The sequence below is a fragment of the Gopherus evgoodei genome, chromosome 9, assembly GCF_007399415.2.
Source record: "Gopherus evgoodei ecotype Sinaloan lineage chromosome 9, rGopEvg1_v1.p, whole genome shotgun sequence".
Classification (NCBI taxonomy): domain Eukaryota; kingdom Metazoa; phylum Chordata; order Testudines; family Testudinidae; genus Gopherus; species Gopherus evgoodei.
The window spans coordinates 87,276,057-87,302,073 of NC_044330.1; the positions used below are offsets into that span (position 1 = coordinate 87,276,057).

Here is a 26,017-nt window from a genome sequence, read left to right on the forward strand (position 1 = left end):
TCCCTTTCAATGGCTTAACCTTCTTCCCAGAGTGCCTGGTGAGCTCCAAGGAGCCATGCCAAGGACCACCCTGCACACTTTGGGCACATTTGTTTGCAAATCCCAGTGTGAGAGGTAAAAGCAGTCTCACTACTCCTGCACAGCACAGGGCCTGCTAGTTTGCTTGAGGTGCTCCAGGGGTACAGGAATGTTCCAGGAACAGTCAGCCCCTTGCCCATCAGCACTAGGGCCAGGCCCACCCTAGGTTACTCACAGCAGAGGTGGGTCTAAAGGTGCAATGATAGTGCCTGTGGTGATCGTTCATGTCTAGAGCAAGCAGCACTGGCTCCCTTGCTCCAAATGGCAGCTGCTAATTAATCTGGTGGGTTTCCCTGAACCACCACGAGCCAATAGCCTGCCAGCCCTTTCAAGCAATGAGGCACCATTCAGTCATTTTCCAAACAAAGCACGATTGTCGGCCCCTGGTGGGAGTGGCCAGAAGTACAATTTGGCACAGAGTATTTTATAGGAAAGTGCCCTCAGATGTAAGCAAAACAATCACATGATGCATAAATCACCAGCAAGAGGGGGTTTTTAATTTCATGTTTATAGACATGATAATAATACTTTGTGCTTATTCATCACCTTTCACCTGAGGATCTCATAGCACTTTACAATCAGTAAGCCAACCAACACACCTGTGAGATAGGTAAGTATTGTCTTCATTTTACAGGGAAACTGAGTCATGGAAAGGTTAAATGACTTGCCAAGGACACCGAGCTAATCATTTATAGAAAAGAGCCCAGCAGTCCTCAGTCGATTCCCTGACCCCTTATCAAATTGTTAGTCCTCGCACCTTCCTTTATCAGCTTTTAAATGAACATGCTAAGATCTGACTGAAATAGTTAAGACAGAAGCTTTAACAATGAAATACAAGTATGATACCATTGCCCTCCGAGTGGCTGATTAAGGAGCTATTGAATATATTCTTTGCAGGATTTCTAGTGAAATTCCTGTTAATTTCATCTTCCTCTAGCCATCTCCTTCTAGGGTGACCAGACAGCAAGAGTGAAAAATCGGGATGGGGTGGGCAGTAATAGGAGCCTATATAAGAAAAAGACCCAAAAATCGGGACTGTCCCTATACAATCGGGACATCTGGTCACCCTATCTCCTTCCCCACGCTGCCAGCGTTAGACAGCTGATCACTTTTCTACCCTCTTTCTCTCCTCCTCATCTCGCCCACACGTAGCTAATGGAGTGAGAGAGAGAAGAATTGTTAACTAGAGCCAGAAGAGGGAGGGATGAGACCAAGGAACTGAAAACAAAGGATACAAAAAATTATTTCTTTTTCCTGGCTCCAGCTTACTGTAGCTTAAAGAAAAAGCCAAACTACACTGTGCTCGTCTTAGGACACTCATGTTGTGGGACTGTGGAATGCATCTTGGCTGCCTCCAAAATAGCTTCTTCTTTTTTTTTTATCAGTGCAGGAACATTACGCAGTTAAACATATGGAATGTATTGGACTATTCCAGTACATTTTTTTTCCTAGCAGTATCTTCTCATTACTTGCCTTGGAGATCACATTCATCTCTTTTGTGGTTCGGTTTAAACTTAGTTAACTTGCTTTTATTATAACTATTTATTAATCATGTGGCATTTAGACCAGAGGGACTGCGTGGCCCAGGGATTATGTAAGGGGCAATGAAGTCTTCTATGTTGTGAGTTCAAAGCCAGCCCAAGCGGTCAGAAATTGTTGGTCTCTGGAGGGTATTTGGTGGCCTCTCTGTAGTGATTGATGGGGGTTTCAATCCAACTCCCTCTAGAAAAGTATCCAAAGTACAACTGCCATTGCAATACCTTGTCATTAATCAGCTTATGCACAGTCTCGGCAGAGGAGCAAAGGATTGATTGGACACACAGCTGAACTGCCAGTCACGCTGGTAAGGGACGATGTGTTGTGGAAGCTTGAATTGCATTTGTATGGGCTGCTACAAAGGGAAAACAGTCTCTCAATTTGCCACCTTTCATCAATAATAACATCACCACAAACATGTCATTTCAAAGTAATTGCAGATTTGACTTCAGAGCAATTCTTATAACTCAGCAGAGAACACTGTATTCTATCTGAAAAGATCTGTTCAGAGAAAAATAGGATAAAAATTGGATCCAGCACATAACAATGTGACCTTATTGCTAAGAAGGCTAATGGCATTTTGGGCCGTATAAGTAGGGGAATTACCAGCAGATCAAGGGACGTGATCATTCCCTTCTATTCGGCATTGGTGAGGCCTCATCTGCAGTACTGTGTCCAGTTTGGGGCTCCACACTACAAGAAGGATGTGGAAAAATTTGAAAGAGTCCAACCAAGGGCAACTAAAATGATTAGGGGGCTGCAGCACATGACTTATGAGGAAAGGCTGAGGGAACTGGGATTATTTAGTCTATAGAAGAGAAGAAAAATGGGGGATTTGATAGCTGCTTTCAACTACCTGAAAGGGGGTTCCAAAGAGGATGGATCTAGGCTGTTCTCAGTGGTGGCAGATGACAGAACAAGGAGTAATAGTCTCAAGTTGCAGTGGGGGAGGTCTAGGTTGGATCTTAGGAAAAACTTTTTCGCTAGGAGGGTGGTGAAGCACTGGGATGGGTTACCTAGCGAGGTGGTGGAATCTCCTTCCTTAGAGGTTTTTAAGATCAGGTTTGACAAAGCCCTGACTGGGATGATTTTGTTGGTGTTGATCCTGCTTTGAGCAGGGGGTTGGACTAGATGACCTCCTGAAGTCCCTTCCAGCCCTGATATTCTATGAGCTTTTGGCCAGGATACTTCTACTCCTGGTACAATTTTCCAGGTCTGTCTATGCCTATCAAATACATTAAGCATAGAAATTAAGAGATGGAGAGGACTCACTGGATCATTTAGTTCTTCCCTGCAAGCATTGTAGGATCATTCCATCAGAATATCCTTCAGTGCTTTGTCCCCAGGTCTGTTTTAAATGTCCCAGCTGATAGGTCTTCTCCACCTCACTTGAGGGATGACTCCAATAGGCCTCACTGTGAGCCTCTGTTCCCCTATATTAGTCTTATGTTTTCATTTGCTCAGTTTCATCCCACTCCCCACACTCACCCACCTTTTGCGCATTTTTCTTGTGCATTACAATTATTTTCATTCAAAAGAGATGGCGGTAGTCCCCTAATCTCCACCTATGGTTCATGGCCAAGCACAGACATATTTAATGGTTGTGATGTTTGTTCAACCTGTTTTTTTTTCAACTATCTAGAGTAACAGCTGATGAACATCTGTGGAAACATCTGCACTGTGTATGAAATGATTTTTTTTTAACCCTCTGGGTTAATAGGGGTTACTTGTCCATGGAACCTGGTTCCCGAGTTTGTCCCTGGCCACTTCAAAAGCAGATCCCAGGGCTTCCTAACCACTCTGTTCAGGTTCGGCCTGATATATTTTGCTGAGTGAAAGATAAACCTGTCTGATTTTACTATGGGAGGGGTTGAGGGATTTGTGCAAACTGGTTAACCCCCATGGTGGAATATTTGTGTGTTCCATAGCATCATTTTATTGGAAACTGAAACAAGATTAGGGCAGTCTGGCAACTGAGAACTTTATTTAAGATGCTGCAAAGATAATTGGACTCCTGATCTCAGGGATTTACCCAGAAGCATAAAGCCAGAGTGAAAAGCTGGTGCATAATGGTTTCAAAGGATTTATCTTATTAAATAAAATCACTTTGAATCCTTCATTTCCCCACTGCAATCCTATGCATTTCTCTGCTGAATGCTACTGTTGTAAAAGCCACTTTTTGGAGGGCTTCTTGAGGTGCTCTTTGTAAGACAGGACACTAAACTGAGGGCTTATCTGTCATCTCTAGATGAGTATACTGCACTTATCACCATGGTACCTGAGTACATTATGTGCAAACAAGGAAATCTGTTACTCCTTCTCTGCTTTCTTCAGTAAGATTTCCCCAAGAAATTCCCCCAAATTGGAAGAATGGGGAATGTTTCCCCACCTCTCCAATCACCTTCACATCTAAGCACTTTCTTGATAAATGATATCTGCATAACAAGCTTTCTAGTCATCTTCTCTTCTCCTTTCCTTGCTATAGGGCTTTTCCTCGGGATATAAACCCCATTGACCAGCAAGTGGACAGTAAGATCTCCTGGCAGCTTTCAGAAGCACAGAGTTGTTTCTCTTGGTGCTCTTGCCAAATTTCACTATGGATAATTATGTTCTGCCTACCTGCAACCTCCTCCTTGCCATTTTAACTGGTTACCTAGTATTCTCCTTGACTTCCAGTGCAGAACTGACATGCAGTGAGGCTGTGAGCTGTCGAACAGCTGTCCAATTTCATCCCAGAGACTGCTGACTCGCAGTCCTGACTGCAGCAATTCCTGCATATATCATTTGGGAGATTAAAAAAACCTATATAAATATATCAGAGGGGTAGCCGTGTTAGTCTGCATCTGTAAAAAGCAACAAAGAGTCCGGTGGCATCTTTTAGTCTAATAGACATATTGGAGCATGAGCTTTTGTGGGTGAATGGATTTTCCACCACATGCGTCTGATGAAGTGGCTATTCACCACCGAAGCTTATGCTCCAATACATCTGTTAGTCTATAAGGTGCCACAGGACTCTTTGTCGCTTTATACAAATATAAGCTCTGATAATAATGCAGATAATATTGGTCCCAGTTCAGCAAGTATTTAATGTTAAATCAAAGTGTTCAAGTACTTTGCAGAATCAGGATCATTATTAAGTGTTATAGTGGGGGGAAGGGGAGGACTGGTGGAAAAAATGTACAAAAATGTTCCCTCTTTGGTGTGATTTCATTTTTGACACATCAGAAATGAAGTGCAGTGGCCGCATTTAGGGGCTCACTACCCTTCCTGTGTTGGAGGCCCGGGGAACTGGGCTTTTCCCCTGGTTTTGCTTAACTACAGCACAGTATGTCCCCATGAGAAACAAAGACACTTTTTCATTTACTTGTTCTTCTGCAGAGGTGAAATGTAAAATTCACATGGGATCAAACCTTTGAATCTCATTTCCCTATAGGATTTAAAACACCAAAGCTCAGAAAATCTTAAGCAACTCACTGAAAATACATCCCATCCTGCTCCAACCACAGGCAAGGTGAAACTTTATGAGGAGAAAAGGAATGTCTTGTGTGCATTTAGTTTAGGATATTAAAAAGAAAGTCCTGAGATGCTTTTGTACACATCAAAGCACTCTGAGATAAGGACAAAAGGCCAGGGGGAGCGCTATAAGTTCTGGCTCTCAAACTCGTTAAAAGGGACTTCAAGGAAAGTGATATTTGTTCCAAATGTGTGTTTTGAGATCCTCAGGTGAAAAACTCCAGGGAAATGCCAAGTAATCTTGCAGGAGCATCTCAGTTGTGAGGGGTTCAGCACCTTGCTAGCAGTACCAATGAAATATCCAGAAATAAGATGAGACCAGCTGACTTTTCCTAATGATAGTGTGATGTTGCATCGTGATGACCCAGAGCCATAAGGCAATCAGTTTCTTCAGAAGGGCATGTATCAAAGCAGGGCAGTATAGCGAGATCTCCAGAAACACAAGATAATAAGAATGGACTTGAACTTGGCCCCCATCTCCGACTGAACCATTGAAAGAAGTTCTTTCCCCCTTCCCTGATGCTGAAAGAGTCTCCTCCATTTGAAATCCATCTTATTGTCTTAGCAATGTGTTCTGGGTTTTCTGCTGTTGTCTACTACATTTCGCAATTTCTGATATTCTGAAGTCAGAGGAGAGGCCTATTTTGTTGAGGCAGCCTCTGACCCAAGGAATACCCACAAGAACAAACTAAACCTCATCAGAGACAGGGCCAAGTACTTTCCTGCTCCAGTGAAACATACCTCTCAACTATCAGAGGGGTAGCCATGTTAGTCTGGATCTGTAAAAGCAGCGAAGAGTCCTGTGGCACCTTATAGACTAACAGACGTATTTGAGTATGAGCTTTCGTGGGTGAATACCCACTTCGTTGGATGCATGTAGTGGAAATTTCCAGAGGCAGGTATATATATGCAAGCAAGAATCAGGCTGGAGATAACAAGGTTAGTTCAACCAGGGAGGATGAGGCCCTCTTCTAGCAGTTGGGGTATATATATATATATATATATATACACACACATACGTACACAAGCAAGAATCAGGCTGGAGATAATGAGGTTAGTTCAATCAGGGAGGATGAGGCCCTCTTCTAGCACCTCAACTACTAGAAGAGGGCCTCCTCCTCCCTGATTGAACTAACCTCGTTATCTTCAGCCTGATTCTTGCTTGCATATATATACCTACCTCTGGAAATTTCCGCTACATGCATCTGACGAAGTGGGTACTCACCCACGAAAGCTCATGCTCCAATACATCTGTTAATCTATATGGTGCCACAGGACTCTTTGCTGCTTCTACCTCTCAACTGTTCCTCATTTCAAGGGACATCACTCATTTTTAGGTTCAGAATTACCCTACTGTCCACACAAAATTTGGCATCCTCTCCTTGTTGAAAATTATTTACAGCAGAAATAAAGAATCATGAATGTGAGGTTGTGGGGAAAGTTATTGGCACTGAATAAGAGAGGAGCCCTGTATTTTCAGGTTCTTGCATGAATTTTTCTAGTGTGTCCCTCCATTTGGGTCTATGTCCCACAGGTGTGTTGCAAAGAGAAGCCCTCTTTGTAAGGGGAGGAAGGAGTTGCTGGGGGTGAGAAAAGGAAGTGAACTGATGGGCTGAGATAAAGGGAGATGGAAGAGAAACATTTGACCAGTGTTGGGTTTCATTCATTGTGCTTTTTCTACCATAAAATATAACACATTCATCTACAACATTTATGGCCCTTTTCCACTGCCCCACTACGGATCCACTAAAAACAAACCCCTTTCTTTTTCTCCCTTTGCTTGGCAGATCATAAGCAAGCTGACTACAGAACATAGCAATGCATCAGGGATCTATTACTGCGTGGCTTCAAACAAGATTGGCAAAGAGGAGAGAAGCATCAAGTTCTATGTCTCAGGTAAATAACAGGCTGCACAGATGATGGGTGCTTGCTTTATAAAAGCTTGGTTGCACTCTTATCTATTCCGGAGTTTCATACTGTTGCCCATCACCACAGAATCCAAGCAATTTCCATGTAGTATCAATGGCAATAGCAAAGTCCCTAGTGGACTTCCTGGGGTCTCCGGCGCCTCTCTCAAACTAGGTGTCAAATTAGCCCTTTCCCACCATGGTGCGACCCCACTGGAGTCAATGAGGTTTGCAAAGATAAGCAAGGGCAATATCTGGATCTGACCCAATCCCACAGTTGTAGTTTGAAATTTTTTCTTAATGTCTAATGTCTAATTAAGTGGGCAGAACTGGATGACTTCTTGAGGACTCTTCCAGCACTAGATTTCTGTGATTCTATATTATTTCTCCAAATAACACAACTCCAAACCCGTCTCTGTTTAATCCCTTAGCAGTGAAATCAGAAGGTTATACAGCCTGGCATATTTGTCCAAATGTTTAAACAAATTAATCTTAATTGTGCACTCTCCCTTCTGAGTTCCCTTTCTGGGCACACTCTACCAGCAAGAATTTACACTGAAATGGCAAATTTTAAACAAATATTCCAGAAACCTCATATAAAGCAAATGTCAAATTCTCAGCCATTAGTATTTGCACCGGGAAATGGATTCTAAGAGTGAAGCTCTCCAGTCAGGGAACGCAGACCCACAGTGTGACTTGCTCATTCAAAACCATCCAGTTGCTGAGTGCTGAATACATGCAGCATATTGCTCAGGAAAAAGCTACAGGCACAGTAGTCATTCATGGAAATCATCCAGGACTAATTCCAAATAACAGATCTCCCTGAAAGCATCAGAGTCTGCCCAGGAACACAAGAAAAGGCAAAATTCACTGAATAAACTATCCAGCATGAATCCTTCACCCAACTCCAGCTACACTGCAGCAATAGCCCTACACACTGCAGGGACTCTTGTACACTGTGTCATTTAGGACCATGCCTGTAAAGTATGTCAGTAAATTTTGAAATAAGGGTAAGAAAGAATGTGTGCATCAAACCTTGCTGCCATTCCTGTTACCTAAAAGTGCTGAGATGAAAAATGTCACCAAACAATGATGAAGTTGGTGCAGGTTTGAGGTCACATACCACCCTCTGGTACAGCTCATTGATGCTGGCCTGGTGGCATGCAGGGGCCATAATAGGATGGCAATGTTCCCCCAGGGGCATTTCACCAATGCAGGAGCAACATAAGGCCAATATATGCAGCCTTACAACCAGGACCGTCCTTACCTATACTCATAGTACGCAGCTGCATATTTGGGGCACCAAATTTCCTGGTGCCCTGCGCAGCTGCATGCTGCTCCAGCCCCTGCCCCACCTCTTCCCCATGGCCCTGCCCCTGCTCTGCACCAGCCGCGCCCCCACTCCCCTGGGGACTGAAGCAGGTCTGGGCCTGCACTCACTGGTGGTGAGAAGTGCAGTGGTCCGGCCCCAGCCGTGCTGCCAGTGCGTGCTGGGGGGTGTTCCCCCTGCCCCCCAAGCCAGTTCTATCCCCTGCGGAGACCTGGCCCCACCCCACCCCTGCGAGGGAGGCTGCATAGGGTCCCAGAATAGCTAGGGACAGCTCTGCCTACAACACTGTCCTGCACAGGCCCCAGCATTACGGGTTGTCAGAGGTGGGAATAGGTGAGAGGTGGTCAGAGTCTAAGTTCCCTCTAAGTTGTGCAACTGTACAGCTGCCTATTAAGCACCACGCAGGTGCTCAGGTCTGCAGTGGAGAGAGATGCCCTGACCCAGCCCAGCCCCTAACCTGCCGCAGCTGGGGGACAGGCCCCCCTCCCCAGGGCCTGACCCATCCTGGCTTGGACCTGTCGCAGCTGGGGGAGAGGCACCTCTTCCACCCAGGCCAGGTTCTGCTGCGGTGAGAGAGGGCTGGGGGGAGTCCTCTCTCCCAACCATAGCCCAGGGGAGCCCCTCTGCACCCTGAACCCCTCATCCCCAGCCCCACCCTAGAGCCCACACCCTCAGCCAGAGCCCTCACCCCCTCACCCCAACCCTCTGTCCCAGCCCTGAGCCCCCCAGCCATACTCCACAGCCCTCACCCCCCTGCCCCACCCCTGCCACCTGCCCCAGCCCTGACCCCCTTCCCATACACCGGACCCTTTGACCCCACTCTGCCACACGAATTTTCTTATGTGCACCAATATGGAGGTGATGTGTCACACATCACCTCCACATTGGTGCACATAACAAAATCCATTCTGCACATGGATGGGAAAAATTAAAGGGAACACTGGAGAGTGCTCTGTGTTCCAATAATTTCTGGTCTAGGAAAAAAACTCTCCCTCCTCCTAGGATGCTCTTCTGAGAGAGACAACAGAAGTCCCTGAAACAGCCCTGGCAGGCTGGAGATCAGTTATTAATTATACACTTTACCACTGCCAGATGTGAACCTTCATTTAGGCTTCATTCTGCCCTGAGCAGTGCCAGATATTATGTTTGGATGGGTTTCTCAGTGATCAAATCAGTCTGTTCCCATTGCTATTCCACCCACAATGCTTTTTAATACCCTCCATCCTCTACTAAAACCAATTTTGTGGCTGCTCACTGTGGGAAATACAAGTGGAACAAGATGAGGTTCAAAGGGTGGCAGCCACCTATGGTCCTGTTAGTGGTAAAAACCTTTCACCCCACTAATGAAGTTGTTTTGTCCATAGAGACGTTTGTTAGACAACTTGGCAGAAAGGCTGTTTTTCTCTGGAGCAGTTGGAAGTTTTATATTTCAAACCATATTTTAGTTTTCTTTAAGGCCAATATTTTTCCAGACAGGGAGCAAATGTTTAAGGCACCCATTTTTAACAGCAAGGGTAATTAACCATTGGAATAACTTATCAAGGGTTGTGGTGGATTCTCCATCACTGCAAATTGAATGAAGAGTGCATGGGGGGGCGTTCCTAAAAGATATGCACTAGTTCAACCACTGCTATTGAATGTGAAGCAGGAATTAATTCAAGGAAGTCTGATGGCTTGTGTTATGCAGGAGGTGAGACTATATGATCACAATGGTCCCATCTAGCCTTAAAACCTAAGAAAGCTGAACTTTGACTTCTACACTGAAAGGAGTTTTTACTTGGTAACAAGTTTCTCTAGAGAAAAATGGAAAGAGAGGGAGAACAGCCCAGAAGGCATTTTATATTAACATTCCAGAGACAATGTGACATGAGCCCTCGTTATCCATGTGCTGCTTACATCAAACCATTTAGGGTTATTCCCATCAGAAAATTGTCTTCTTTGCATCTGAAATATACCAGATCATGAACAGGGCTAGGGGAAACATTCTCACCCCTAAAGGGAAGTGTGTGTGTTCCATGCCATCCTGGGAGAACAAGAGACATAAAAAGATAGTGACGACTCACATAAATCAGATGTTTAAGGAAGAATGACGACATTTATGGATCGCAAGTAAACTGAATCTTGCTAAATGCAGACAGCACAGTCCCTAAAGTGGAATTGTTTAGATTCCATTGGTAAAATATTACCAAGTCTGACCTGCTGCTTTGTCTCTTGGTGGGATGATCCTTTGCTGAGAGGTGCGTGTGACTCCATCAAAGAAGCCAGTCCCCTTGCAGATGTCAGAAGAGCAACAACTCTGGACCTGATTCACATATAGAAAAACTCTTCCCACCTTCCACACTGTGTAAGGTTGACAAAGAAGGAAACGCACAATTTTTCCCATCTTTTGTGGAATAGACACGTCTGGGTTTTTGACCTGCAGGGCCTTAAGACACTGGAGAAATCACATGGAGAGTTGCCTCGCCATAAGTCCCACTGCTGGAGGGAGAGACTGAGATGATTTGTGAGGTGTGCATAGGGCGTCCATAATCACAGGGACCACAGAAGTTGTTTGCATATAAGGCTGGTCTTGGTTATGGAAATTTGATTGCAAGTGGAGACAGAGAGAGTATCTTGTGCATCATGCAGAGCTATGTCTAAATGCTAGATCAATATAACATCCTATGAAAACAAGTCATGGCCTGCCTCATACTGCAAGGTTTTAGCTTTCTGACATGTTACAGCACCTGCTATAACACTGCCAGTTTGGGGCCTGCACAACGAGATGTAGGGCAAAAGACAGCATCCAATTTTTAGCAGTGAGGCTGCTGAGCGTGATGCAGCCTGAATCTGAGACTTGAGGACACTTGGCTGGAGTCGGGGTTTGAAAGTACGCAGAGATGATGGAAGGGCCTTTGTGAAGAAAGCAGAAGATTTAGCAGAATTGATCCTAGCCACCCAAAGTCCAGAGTCTGCTCAACTTCCATTTGTAGGGCTTGGTGATTAATCCAACCACTAGAGAGCACAAAAATCTTGAACTTTCATTGTCTCCTATTGTCCTGTGTGAAATGACTTGATAGGTCTCAAGCCACTTTCAAATGGACAAGTAACCAAATCACCAAAATCTCATCCAAGCAGGAGTCAATTGGTTTCCTTGTTGAGAATCCTTGCCAAGGAACCAAGTACAGAATGGGTCATGGAGACCAAACTCCACTCTTGCTCTAGAGAGACTCCTTTCAGGTCAGGGTTGAAGTGTTTTGGCCACGCAGTGTAATGGGGAATAATGGGGAAACCTGCATGGTCATTGTCCAGACCACACCTGTTCTGAGCGAAAATACAATGCTTCAGACTCCAGGGCTGCCAAGCTGGCACTTTCACCAACACTAAATTAATTTCAGAAAGGAAAGAAAACTCTCCCTTTGACCTACTGGAATATCAGCATAATCCATTTGTCCTTCTATGGGGCAGGCGCCTACAGAACCCACAGAGACATTGGAAATAGCACTGAAAGCTACTTTTAATATGTTTCATTGCCAGCAGAACACATTTCATTGCAGGGAGGTTGGGCATTACTCTAAAACCAAACCATATAAGGGGGCCATCTAAATGGAAAACGATATAAATAGATGGCAGAGCTATACCCTCTTTAGGCTCTTCCTGCAGGTGTCCTGACTGCTTTGCCCAAGTAAAGCACTCACAGTACTTTGTGATAATTAGGAATGTTCTGTCCTAACTCTTACTCCAGTTTTTACATTCTACTTAGTTAAATCCCCTGTACAGTTTCAATAAGATATCCGATTTGTCTTCAGTTTATACTGTCTACCCCACTTTTGACATCTAGTTACCCCATAGTAATATTTTTGCAATGGGAAGAGGCTATATGGTCAATACATCAAACCTTTAGGACTGCCTCATGTCCTCTCTCACCGCTGGTCAAGGATACCCATCAGAAGTAACTACTTTGGAATCTGTTCTGACAAGAGAGGAGCAAATATCAGAAATTCCTGTTCTGAGGAGTCTCCTGCCTTTGGTCTCTGGTGTGCAACCTGGGCAGGTCAGCCACCACCAGCCCATAAGCATTGAGAACTTACAATCTAGCCCTATGTGTTTGTATAGCACCCAGCAAAATGGGACTTCAACCTGGCTGACATCTCTGGGTGCTACTGCATTCAATAATAATAATAAACAATAAATAAACAATAACAACAGCTCCTCCTCCACCCTTATCTGGCTGTAACAAGAATGCAGAAAAATGGAGTGAACGATCTCTACTAGAAAGAAAATAGTCTATTTCAGACATCAGATAAGAATCTGCTATCAAACACTGTAATGCTTTAGGAATTGGACAATTCTACAAACGTTTGCCACTATCAATTTGCTCATTCCTGACATGTTTACAGGCCACATGAAAAGGTCTGTGTTGCTTCAGATTGTCAGGCTCACCCCCTCTCTTACTCTTTCTACACTCTCTATGGCTGACAGGAGGCGTCTCCGCTATCCTGACAGGCTCAGACATGGAATTTGGGAAACAGCAGAAGTTTTAAATTATATACATTATTGTGCAAAGCACAGGAAATTAAAACCAATTAATTCCTTGTAAATACAAATGGAACCAGACTTCCCTTCTGATTTATGCTGACATTTTACCATCCCCCAATGGTGCATTCCCTATTGTGTTAGGGAATCCCGCACAACTAGAGTGAGTATCGCTACTACTAGCCGGTAATACAATACAGAAGACAAATGTGCAGAGACTGCTGATAAAAGATTAAAGGCCACATGGTTGGTTCTTACAGGAGACGTATTAGGTGTCTCATAAAATAGTGTGTCTGTTCAGAGAGAGGACATTAATCACATCTTAGGTTCAGGACTGTGAAAGCATAGTAGTCTAGAGATGGACTAAACTGTAACATTCTTTCAAAGCCTAAATTCCTCCCTAAACAAAGAAGGAGAAGGGGGAGAGGGAGAGAGAGAGAGAAAAAGAGAGTTTTTTTTCTTTCCACTGTACCTAAAAATCAACAAATATTCTATCAGAGCAGACAGAGCTTCTTGAAAGGCTAATGAGATGGAAGAAAATAACAGAAGCTCCAGTGAAATATATTCAAAATGCTAAATAAAAAAATGTCAGCAGAAGAAACGGAAAGTAAAACAACCCAATGCTGTGCTCCCAGAATGAAAAACATGCATGTGAAAAGTTCATTTGGGAGGCTAGAAAACTGAAAATGACTTTATCTTGGAAAAGCTTAAGATGAACTTAAAGCTCACCTAGGAAATGTCTCAAATCTCAGTGTGGGTTTCCAGCTGGCACTCCCAGCCCTAGACAGCACATACCCATCCACCAGGCAGGAAAGAGATTTTTCCCCACAGTCACTCAGTGGAATTCACCCTGTGGAAAAAGTAGAACTTTAAGGTACTAATACTGTAAAGTCTCTCCCCAGCGAATGGCCATTTGCTTCATTTCACAGTGCAAAAGACCTAAGTGCTGAGATGTAAAGCTCACATCCTGACCACTTGTGACAATGATTCCCCCTTGACAATTACATCTGGAGACTAATCAGCCAGTTTTTAATCCATTTAATGTGAGCCATGTTAATTAAAACATTGGAAATATATATACAATATGTGGCAGATTAGGTATTTCTCAACTATGGAGCTTGTCATACTGTCATAGCTGCTCCTCGTACACTAAGTTCTGTCAGTCCCAAAGTGCTGTCTGTTACATTCTAATTATTAGGAGGCCTTTAATGAATAGTAAAAGAGCAGCATTAAAGCAAAGAACAAGCAGCTTTATTGCATTCATCCTTGCTGGAGGACTATATAGAATGGACACCCCCTGATTGTCCTCTCCTAGCATATGCTGGGTCTTAAGACTTTAGGTCTTCAGAGATCTCCATTTCAACTGCTCCAAAACCCTGAGCTGCTAGATAGAAGGAGATAATTCCAGAGCACACTGAGTTTATTATTAATGGGCCCAATTGTGAAAGTCAGGTCCATGGGATGGACAAGTAATTAGAAATAGAAGAAAAGGAACACGAGGAGACCACGTTTCTCACACTCCAGTTCTCTGGTGGATCACATAGAGGGCAAGATAATGTCTTGGGGTCAAATCATTGGGTCCTGACTCAGAAACAACTTATTTTTGTCTTCAGTGGGATTCACATTGGCACTTAACCAGTGGAAGTTTTGTCTGGAGTAAAAACAAAACAAAACAAAAAGTAAGGACCCAAGGATTCTGTCACAGATGAACTGGCTTCATACCTCCTGATATTTCTTTATTTGAGTCTATTAAAAGTTAAGGCTGCAAGGATTTTTAAATCATCTGTTCAGTGACCAAATAAAATCCCATTGAGGCAGATGTGATGAAGACAAATATTGGTATAGTAGAAATAAAGGAGGCTTCTAGGATTGGAGAGATTGTGGAATTGTAGAGAAAGCCAATGTTACCTGTGAATAATAATATGAATGGATTTCTTTACTCTGATAAAACACTACCTTGTGGCTTTGATTGCAGATGGGGGAAAGCATCCCATGCATGCATGGAGAGCAGTCTCACTTGATTACAAGTTAACTTCATTAGCCTCAACGCATTAACTAATTCTACACATCATTTTAGTTAATTATGGATTGTGTAGTTCTTAGTACACTCAGGGCCAGACTGCAAAAGGCTCATATAGTGGCAGGCAGTGGACACACAGTTACCCAATTTGCAAGCACAAATGCTTGTTTGCATATGCAATTGCTGGCTTTTGGAGATGCATTTTTCTGGCTCATCCCATTGTATTGGTCTTTGAAATTTGGCCCTCAAGGTGAAAATAAGCAGCCAAAAATCCTCTCAGTGGTGCTTTCATTCCAGGTGTGTTTTCTTTTTCCCCTAGATGTGCCATCGGGTCTGCAAACGGACCCACAGATCACCACCATCGTGGGAAGTGATGTTCAGCTGACCTGCAGAGCCTCCAGATACATTTACGATCACCTGGCATGGTACTACCCTTCCTCACAGGTGGTGCCCACCGGCTTGATGCAAGAGCAAATTGACAGATACTCCATTTCCTTGACACTGGCCATTAGTAATGTCACAGAGGAACATGCCGGGCAGTACAAGTGCATCGCTCAGAATCGGCACAACAGCACGGATGTGCGAGAAGAGGATACCCAACTCAATGTTAAAGGTAGGCCTGGTTGTCTGAAAACAACAACTCAAGGTGCTATGAGCAGGGTGCTGAGCATCTGCCATGCCTACTGATGTCCTTGGGAGTGGCAGGTGCTCAGGATCAGTGTCTATATGTAGGTATTGCCTGTATGTATTTTTCTGTTCTGTTAACATTGACTACAATGACCTCTATACATGTAGCACCTTTTATCAGAAAGGATCCCAAATGGCTTTACAAATCTCTAAAACTTGATTTACAAACTGTGGGCCAAATCCTGAGCTGGTGTAAATCATCATAGCTCCATTGAATTTGATCGAGCTACCCTGATTTCCATCAATTGCGACATGGCTCTGTACATACAGGAATCATTTAGGCCATCTGCTCCACCCTCCTGACATGCTGCAGCTATTTGACAGTGCACAGCAGTGCCTAAGCACAATAGCTTAGGATAGGTTGGCCACTTGAGATAACAAGGGAGAACTGGTTAAGGCTGGCGTCTGTACTACTGAAAGTGGCGTTTAACCAGAGCACCAGCCCTGTTCCTATGAAAAGTGCTGTGCAATCTTCAGTCATCACATGCAGCAACTCCAGTAGCATCATGTCCTCCTAACACCATGCTGGGGCATTGGTTTAGTGCAGACTCAGAGGAACGAGTACCACCTACTATATTGCCAACCCAGCAGCATGTCCCTTGAGTGGCCCATCCGATGTCTGTCATGCTTTGGTAAAACATCCAATGAGATTACATACCATGATGATTACCATGGTTACATGTAACATTAACAAGCTTTAGACCCATCAAACGTAATTGCAAAGGACATTAGCAGGAGCATGGAACCAAAATGTATTCACTCTTTACATTTAAAGCAATAGCAGGTTTTTCTTTTCTGTATCTGGACTCCAAGAAACCATCTCTTTAAATTTAGGGTCAACAATAAATATTACAGAGCTCCGTGTCCTTGCTACCTGTGGTTATCTAAAGACAACAGGCTGGAATCTTGTCCCAGTTTTATACCAGTGTAAGCCCATTAATTTCAGTGGAGTTTCTCCTGATTTATACTGGTGTGAGTACGGGCAATCAGGCCTAAGACTTCTAAGAAGTTGGAGGTACCAGTAGAAGGGTTGTGAGGCCCCAGGTATTCTCAGCTGTCTTCTCCTGGAGAACAAAAAGCACAGCACAGAAGTGGAGGATGGGGAGACCCTAAATAAACAGTAGCTACCCATATAGCAGGGAGCAAAGTCCCTTACAGGAAGTTTGACTGTGATCCCTAAGTTGGGTTCTGCACTTAGATTACTGGGTGAGTAGGCACTAGACAGACAGACAGAGACAGACATGCTGCAGTAAGGCCCTGCCTCTCAGGTTAGGACCAGCCCATACTGTGCTAGCTATAGTCATGTTTAAATAAAACTGTTACTAGCAGTTTCAATGCAGTGTCTTTCATGAGTGCAGACAGAGACATTATCACGAGATTCACACACACGGACGCACAGAGAGAGAGAGAGAGACTCCTCACCCACACTATAGCTGTAGCTAGCACTGTTCTGATGCCTGCGTGGGCAGTGCCTTGGTGACTTATTAAAACAATAAATCAATGCATCGCTCTTCTCTTTCCAGTGGCCCAAGGGAGGAAAGAGACTCTGACTCCTTCTGTCATTCCCTGTACTGGCCTTGCACCCATAACTAATGTCCTTACCACCTTTCAGAACAACCAGACATGGAGGCACCGAGTCCTTTTCTTCACATTGCATGCAAGCAATTCACTTTCTTTTCCCCTTGCAGATATTTTTGTTCACTTAGTCAGATTTCCACCTACACAGACACCTACACACAATGGCAGAGGGGGCGGGGGGAACAACAGCTTGGCTATTAGTACACATACAGAAGAGCTGGGATTTTGAACATGCCCTTCTGTGAGTTACCAGTTTCTTCTTCTTTGCCTATAGTGGCTGGGAGGCAATTTATCCTGAGAGCGTGCTACATGAACAGACGTTCCCCAAAACATTTCTCCTGCCACCACATAAAACCAGCCATGAAGCCTTTCAGTATCTCTTTCCGATTCTGCATGTATTGGATCTTCCTCTTTATCCTATGCACACTGGCTATTCTCCATGTTTCGGGCTGTCTTTTACAGTGTGCTCTGGGCTTTGTTCTCTGGGGCCTTGCACCTTTTGTAGTCATTGACACCAGTGTAAAATGAATACAAAGTGTGGGTAAAACGCCTCCGTTCTGAACTTTGCAGTGGTGTAAATGATTGCACACAAGGCACTAGGCAACAGAGAAGCCTAGCATTTTCCTCTCTTTTCTTTGCTCCTTTCTTTATGCTCCCTTTGTGTGTCTTTGCTCTGCCCCTCACCTGATCCTTTGTTTGTTAACAGGGACTAAGTAACATTCAACTCTGAGTGAAACTTATTGAGTTTGAAATTAAGCAAAATGAATTTACTCATTGCTAGTAAAAGACATGCTCTGTTGGCTGGTTTTGCTCATCACACACCTTTTCCATTAATAAAGCTTTGCTGCAGCCAACGCATTAGGACAAGGCCTTTATATGCCAATGAAAATGTAAGTCTTTAGAAGATGCCTCCTTACGGCCCGGTCTACACTATAGCTTTACACTGGAATAACTACATCGCTCAGGGGTGTGAAAAATCCACACCCCTGAGCGATGCAGTTATACTGACCAAACCCCCAGTGTAGACAGTGCTATGTTGACAGGAAGGCTTCTCCCATCAACATAGCTACCACCTCTCCTGGAGGTGGATTAACTATGGCCATGGCAGAAGTTCTCCCATAGCATCTTCGCTGAAGCACCACCAGTGCACTTGTGCCACTGTCGCATTTTAAGTATAGACCTGCCCTCAGACTGGTTGTGTGTTGTTTTCCTTTGTGAATGCAGCAAAGGCAGTGCCATATATTATGCAGAACCTCACGGACCGAGAGGTTAACATCAGTGGCAAGATCATTCTGGAGTGCAAAGTAAATGGAACCCCAACACCTCAGATTGCGTGGCGGAAAAATGGCTATCCCATTTCACCTGCTTCAGGTGAGTGTGGAGAAATGCTGCACAATAGGTGCTGAAAGGGAAACAATCGTAATGTGTTTACAGGTTTGCAAGCTGTGTTGGTCCCGGATTCTCCACTGCCTGGCATTTGGTGGAGTTGTTAACAGCAGTGCATGATGAGTGCCAGATGCTACCAACCCAGGATGCTGTAAATGACTCAGACTCCATTATCTATACCTGACTGCTGATGTGGTTTGCAAACGGGATTACAGAGGCCAAAATAGCCAACTAGCTTCAAACCAATGCTTGATTGTACATGCCCAGTTTTGCACATGCCACTGCTTGTGCCTGCAGAATTGCCATACACGTGCAGAACTGACACTGACAAGGGAAATCAAGGTGCTGAGCACGTAGCTGCCCACTAGGCATGTCCAAGATGGTTCTTTATGCATACAAAAAGCAGAGCGCTTCGCCGCTTGCTAAGCAGTATCTAAAAATCTGAGCCTGAACTGCTAGATGTTCTTAAGGCCTGATCCGGAGCCTGTTAAAGTCAATGGTAGTGTCTCCACTAAGGATCACTTAGTTGGCTGCAGGGCATAATACACTGTGTCTTTATTTCCCTCAGCATAAAACAATGATGAGAAACAGCTGTCAGCTCAGCCAACACACACATGTGCAGTGCTGCCACAGGCTTGGAATGTTTGCCTGAGCTTGGAATTCTTCCCAGGCCCCTCTATCCTGAGATACCCTTTATGTCATGGAGAAACCAGTGTTAGTAACTAGTCCTCTCACTTTAATTTTGCTTCTTGGGTTAGGAAATCTAGAATCCTCCATAATGCAGATCAGACCATTCTGAGCAGAAGCTCTTAACAGCTAGTGAAGTTTTATAAATAATTCTAGAGGGACAAGCATGTAACTTATCCAACCGATGGACATATGCATAATATATCTGAAAAAAACACCTCAGGGTAAATAGTTCAGTGAGTTAATATGCACAGTTCTTCTTAACAATAACAGAATTCATGGGCAGAACACACTGCAAACTTAAAATCTTTGGACTCAAGGTCCAATGTATTTCCCCTGCTGTTAGTGGCATTTGCTTAGTAAAACAAATGAGCTTGGAATCGTGTGTCACCGAATCAGAGAAATTGAAGCTAATGAAGGCTCAGTTAGGCCACGTGTAGGCCCTCTCCTCCCCCATGAATGCAAGATTGAGCCAAACAGTGGGTTCTTCGGGGCTTTGTCCCCATTTTAAATGTCCCAAGAGATGGGGTTCTCATCATTTCCCTTGGGCGGCAGTGCTGCAGTCTTAGACATTACTGTCTCACTGACATTTGGCCTCAGTTTCCCTTCCTTCATTGTATCCCATTATGCCCTGGCCATGCCACCCTGGATCAATCTACGTAATTCCTTTCCCTACTGAGCTCTACATTGTGCCAGGTAGACACAGCCCTGCACAGAGGAGGAGAAGGGTCACTGCTTGGAGAGGCATTGTGCCTTAGTGGGCAATATGGTCCTTCCCAAGCTCCGGGTGTGTGGGAGGGACTCAGCTTGAATTCCTTGTCCAGTGAAGCGCAGCCCCTCTGTGCTCCTCTGGCCTGGTCTAAAAAGCATTTTGGGTTAATAAGAGAGTCGTATTTAATATGTTCTAATGACATCTCCCCAAATCCAGTGCAACTCTTGGGCTGGGAAGGGGAGAGGCAAATCCTGACGGCGGTTTTGCAGGTGTAACAGAGCAGTATCCATGGGAGCAGTATCGGGCTGCATGAATAAATTACACCTGTTCTGCCCAGGCTGCAAAGTTGTGACTGTGGAATTAACATGACAAGTTCATTGCGAGCAGGTGGCCAGGGAGGGGTTTGCAGCACACCACCGCAAACAAAGGTGAATATAACTCACAGCACTAAAAGGTCCCTTGTGGCTGCTACTGGAGGTACCAGAGCAGGGCTGCAGCGGCCAGTGAAGCCGTTTTCAACACAGCTCCTTTTGGACATTTTTTCTTGGCAAATATCTTCTCCAATCAAATGAAACTATATCCCCCAACACAGGAATTTCCATGGAAAACAACACCCTGGTCATTGAACGAGTGAAAAAAGATGATGAAGGCCTCTATGAATGTAGGGCTTCCAATGAAATGGGCAATGACAGCACATCAGCATTTATTAAAATACAAGGTGAGTTCACAAGCTCATGCTCAAGCTTGGTAAAACGGGCTTAGTTTTGAGGGAAGACATTATACAGCTCCCCCACACACACACACACTCCTAACTCAACCCAAGCCTCCCATACACACACACACACACAAACACAGGGCAGGTTTGGATAAAGTGGGAACTGACTTAATCCCTTGCTCAAAACTCAAACTGAATCCCCTTTGAGGTTCCAGGAAATTTACATGGTCACATAAAGACGTAGGACCTGAAGCAGATCAATATGTCTTCATGTCTGAAATACCTTGATAACAACTCTATCACAGACACAACATACGCTACATAAAGTGAGATATGGTCAATATAACTTGAATGTTTCATGGGGAATCATATAACACAGAGGTTCTCAGCCTTTTCACACTGGAATCTCCTGAAGTTCTCCTCCTATTTAGCCAAGAGTTAGCTGGGACCACCTTCCAATTAGCCATAGGAAAAGAACAAAGTGACTGCAACCTCTGACACTTGTTCATGATCCCTAGGTTGAGAACCATAGTGCAATACTTTGATCACTTGGCATTAACAATATAAAGTAATGGCACTTAGTGGATATCCTGCACACCTCTGCCAAACCATTGTCTCTGTGTCTCTTGGTTAGAGATGGTGTGCTACTTTACTGCCTACAGCAAGTGAATGAAAAGGTTCCCACCACATATCATGGCATTTCACGCCTACCATTTTTCTGAAATGAAGCATGGTTGATGGAATAGCAAGTTTTATTTATAATTTTATTTTTGCACTTAATTTAAAATCTGATGCATTTAATTTACAGGCTCTGAAGAAAAATCCAATATTGAAGTTATCATTTTGGTCTGCACTGGTCTAGCAGCTACCCTTTTTTGGCTTCTTCTGACCCTTTTCATTCGGAAACTGAGAAAAGTAAGAGAGCTTCCATATTATACATGGAATTGAAAAGGGCTAGAACTGAGCTCTGGGCTTGGATCCAGTTAAGACTAAGCTTCAGAGTTCAGGACTGAGGTTGACCTGGGACAGATAGTGACAAAACTGTATGAGCTGTTCTCGTGAAATTTCAGGTCAACATTCCTCTTGATTAATTACTTGACATCTTATGAGATCAGCTGTACTTATGAGATTTCTGCCATCCGGGTCAGCATCCAATCAGATCAGGGAAACAGGCTTCTTTCTCTTGTGGATCTGACATGAATTCAGAAGCATCCAAGAATGTTTGGAGACAGGCATTCAAATCCTAAGCCCCCTACAGTGATGTTCTGGTTTCAGCCCATCTCGAATAAGGTTTTCCCTAAAATGTAGTTAGTGAAGGGAGTTCTGGTTTAAATATTGTTGTAGGATGTTAAAATCTGTTGTTTGCTCTAGAACTGGGTCCAAACCACAAAGGTTCATTATGTTTTCATGGCTCATTTACTCCTTGGCCTCTATCCTGGGGCTCCAAAGAAGTGGGCCCTAAGTTAGGTCCAAGGAGCATTTGATAAAGTAAATCATATTTAGGTTTGTTCTTTCTTGCTTATACAAATAAAAAATATGGTACAAGATACTAGATCTCTTGTCTGGATGTAGCCCAAACCACAGTCTTAATGTTGATCTTCTGTAATTTGTATGAGTGTTCACCACATTTACAATAGAACTGGGAAGAATTGTTCACGTTTACTCTGTGTCTCTCCAGGACAGCAGAGGTGCTAGACCCAATAGATCTTGTGTCATCATTTACACCTGCATAAATTGGCATAAGGGGAGCCCAAATCAGACTTTTCCCCTCAGTGGAACCATTTTTCATCAGCTTGGCACCCATTTTAATCAGTGTAAATGGGAATACAAGGTGGAGCATTACAGAGAATCAAACTCCATGTTGACATGTACGCCTGGTTCTAAAGCAAAATGCCTTGAGCTGTCCAGGAATTGGAGAGCTGTCCAACAAGGCACTCAGAAATGTAGCTTTAATCTCAAGGATTTCCCACAAATAGGAGCAGTGTTGGGTTTCTCTAATGTATGTAGAGACTAATAACATTAAGGGACTTTACATCTTCAAGGGATTTTAGAAGCATTAATTAGTTAATCCACTCAACACCCACATAAGGCCAACATAGATAACTATGATTTTCCCCATTTTACTGATGAATAAATTGAGGCGTGGTGTTGATGAGACATGTTCAAAAGCCACAGGTGGGAGTGAGTGTCAGAACTAGGACTAGAACTCAGAAAGGCCGAGCGCCCAAGCCCGTGCAAATTCCACTAGATCACACTGTTCTCTCAAGTTACAGGCTGTGCATTGGTTATTTTCCTGTTTTTAGCCTGATGCCACAGATATTAAAACGGGATACCTGTCAATCATAATGGATCCAGAGGAAATGCCCCTTGATGAGCAGTGTGACCGTCTGCCATATGACAGTAGTAAATGGGAGTTCCCAAGAGACAGGCTGCGGCTTGGTAAGCAATGCAGAGGCATTATTAATGTCAAGGATGGTGATATCCTATGGCCCTGAATGTTGGACCACAGCAGATGACAGAGGCTACTCATGTCCCCCCTGGCCAGTGTTCTTTCATCGTTAGAGAAGAACTGACAGTGGTTCCAGAGTCAAGGATTGTTCTCCATGGGAGTGATGCTAAAGGCGCCCTTAGAAAATACAGATGCCATCTTGCAAAATGGCTATCACCTGCCATTGTTCTCAGCGGAAGTGAAACCAAGGTATCCCCAGAGAAGGCAGTGTCCCTTAGCAGTATTGGGGCCACCCTCTTCCCCCAGGGAAGATGGCAGACATTTTGAAAGAAGGCAGGTCTTCATTAAGTTCTTCGGTAGAAGAACGTTATTCACTTTGTTGATGGAAAACAACTTTCAATTAAGAGAAACGATGACAAAAAAATGATGACTGATGTTTAAAATTATTTTTGGAACCTACCATTTGAACAAAATCTACTCCACGGGGGGTAGGGGGGAGAATCCTGGGGGCCAGCAGGGGAATTTAGAGACTAGGAGGGATAGGAAAACTGGGCTGGGGGGGATATGTGGCGGCAGAGGGAGGGGGAAATGGTGTGTGTTCAAGGAAGTGTAGGAGCAGACAAGGAAGTTCAGAGGAATGTGGGTGGCAGGAGCTGGGGAAAACTGGCCAGTTTGCTCTGCCTGGTTAGTGCAGCTCCAGAGTTGGGGAAGCAGCCAGAGTGTCATGGTGAAAATGGCCCTCAGTGTTCAAATAAAATAAAGATTTAAAGGTGCACACTATATATCTTCTAGTCCAGTGGGTCTCAAACTTTTGTACTGGTAACCCCTTTCACATAGCAAGCCTCTGAGTGCGATCCCCCCCTTATAAATGAAAAACACTTTTTAAATATATTAAACACCATTATAAATGCTGGAAGGAAAGCAGAGTTTGGGGTGAAGCCTGACAGCTCACGACCCCCCTTGTAATAACCTTGTGACCCCCTGAGGGGTCCTGATCCTGAGTTTGAGAACCCCTATTCTAGTCACTAGGGGGAAAACCCAAATGGGAACATTTTCTTTGTGTTTCTTGTATAGTGTTCATGTCTGACATTTTCAATAATTCAAAACAAGCAGCAAGGACACTTCCAGATAATCCAGATAACTTCCAGATAGTCCAGATAAAAGCTACATGGCAGCGAAGTTAAAGTCGAGAACATGTCAATAACTGCAGGCTAGAAGAGTGGAAGTTATTTAGGTGCCTTCACTGTGCATTTCCATTCTTAACATATTTGGATTTCTCCTTCAACCTGAACTCTGGGTTGGGAAGGGTTGATTTGGGGATAATTGCACGTAATGTTTTTACCTTTCTGTTATGTCAGCCTAAACTCCAGTTTAAAGCCATTTTTAGCTGGGAAGTATATTACATACTGTATCGCATGCAGAGCATATGTATATACATCTATTATTGACAATTCATCTGTGCTGTGTCTGGGCTCTGGTGTCCTATATTTTTTGCACAGCTAAGATTAATGCATGTTTCTCTCTTAGCTGATGCACACTGCCCTCAGTCCCCTATGGCTCATTCTTGACTCTTGCCTCTCTAGGTAAAACACTGGGTCATGGTGCTTTTGGGAAAGTCGTGGAGGCATCTGCTTTTGGTATCGATAAATCTTCAACCTGCAAAACAGTTGCTGTTAAAATGCTTAAAGGTACATTTCTCTGAGAGCTTCTCAGACAGTTCCTCTGGATGTACATGGGTAACGAGGTTTCCAGTGCTCAGTTCCAAACGAGTCCCGAGGGCTTTGTGTTTGGAAGGGAGTGGGTTTGCCACATGGGAACAATTAGTCGCCATACAGGGGATGTCAACGTATGGGAAATGACAAGTGGGCTCCACACTATGCCGCTGATGTAGCCTTGTATTCCTAGAGGAGGAAAACGGCAGCCTCCATGTCTGTGGGGTTAGGAGGGAAACAGATTACAGAATGTAATTGCATTAGTCTGAAATTGTATCAAAACCATTGATCCCAGTCCTTCCAGATGTGGAACAGTTCAAGGAGTTGAAAAGGAGCGCTGCCAAGGGAGTGAATTAGGGACAACTTTCTTGCAGTTATTAAAATGAAGGAATGCTTTTACCATCCAGCCGGGGGGAGGAGGGGAGAGGGCTGGTGAATTTGGAGCGTATGTTGTTTCCAAATGATATTTACATACAAAGCCTCTGCAGACAGTTTGTGAATAAATACATCATCTGGCATGTTGGGTGCATGGGTTTGTGGGTTTTAACTGGTCACTTGGGTTCTTTTCAAATATACAAGTGATTTTCTTTGGGTGGGGCTACAACTCGCTGGCCCAAACTGCCACATAATGTTGCTGTGTGATAGCGTTAACCTCTTCAGCTCCACAATGCAGGATCTTCGCTTAGATCACAGCGATGTGGCTTTTGTTGCCAGCTGCCTCTCCTGCTCCTCTACTGCCCACCCTTCCCCCAGTGTCAGATCTCCTCTGCTTGCCAGTACCACCTTTCTCTACCTTCTCTAGACCTGCATTGGGCCAATGGGGTCTTCAGATTCCCCCCCCCCCCCCCCGCTGTTGTTTTTCCCAGTCTACACCCCTCTCCAAAACCTGACCTGAAGTTCCCAAAGGCCCTTGATTGACCCAACTCTCCCCTGGCTCCTCCACCCCCCACAATTTCCCCCAGGCTGCCTCCCAGCTAACCCTGCCCAGTAAGTCTTCCACCAGTGCCTTACACCTGCATCCTTCTTGCTTCAACCATGGCTCCCCATCGCCACCCAAAATGCCATCCCCACCATGAATGCAGCCAGCAGTAAACTAGAACCTCTGATGAGAATCTGTTCATTCAGAAAAGAGACGGCCCTAGAGGTGGCAGCATTACAGTGATTCCACCATACATGTAAATTCCATGAAGCT

The 26,017-nt window shown here is 44.2% G+C and overlaps 1 protein-coding gene across 3 annotated transcripts in view; it reads left to right on the forward strand.

The window, feature by feature from the left end:
* LOC115657414 (vascular endothelial growth factor receptor kdr-like) overlaps nucleotides 1–26,017 on the forward strand; it is a 176,628-nt gene that overhangs the window by 110,380 nt on the left and 40,231 nt on the right. For all 3 annotated transcript variants that reach the window (XR_004001972.1, XM_030575231.1, XM_030575232.1), the window contains exons 12-18: nucleotides 6,915–7,023; nucleotides 15,219–15,512; nucleotides 18,389–18,535; nucleotides 20,542–20,667; nucleotides 21,473–21,579; nucleotides 22,968–23,103; nucleotides 24,697–24,801. Coding sequence is in view for 2 of the 3 variants with exons in the window: in XM_030575231.1 (XP_030431091.1) it covers nucleotides 6,915–7,023; nucleotides 15,219–15,512; nucleotides 18,389–18,535; nucleotides 20,542–20,667; nucleotides 21,473–21,579; nucleotides 22,968–23,103; nucleotides 24,697–24,801 (1,024 nt within the window). In the remaining variant the exon portion in view is untranslated. The remainder of the gene's footprint in view (nucleotides 1–6,914; nucleotides 7,024–15,218; nucleotides 15,513–18,388; nucleotides 18,536–20,541; nucleotides 20,668–21,472; nucleotides 21,580–22,967; nucleotides 23,104–24,696; nucleotides 24,802–26,017) is intronic.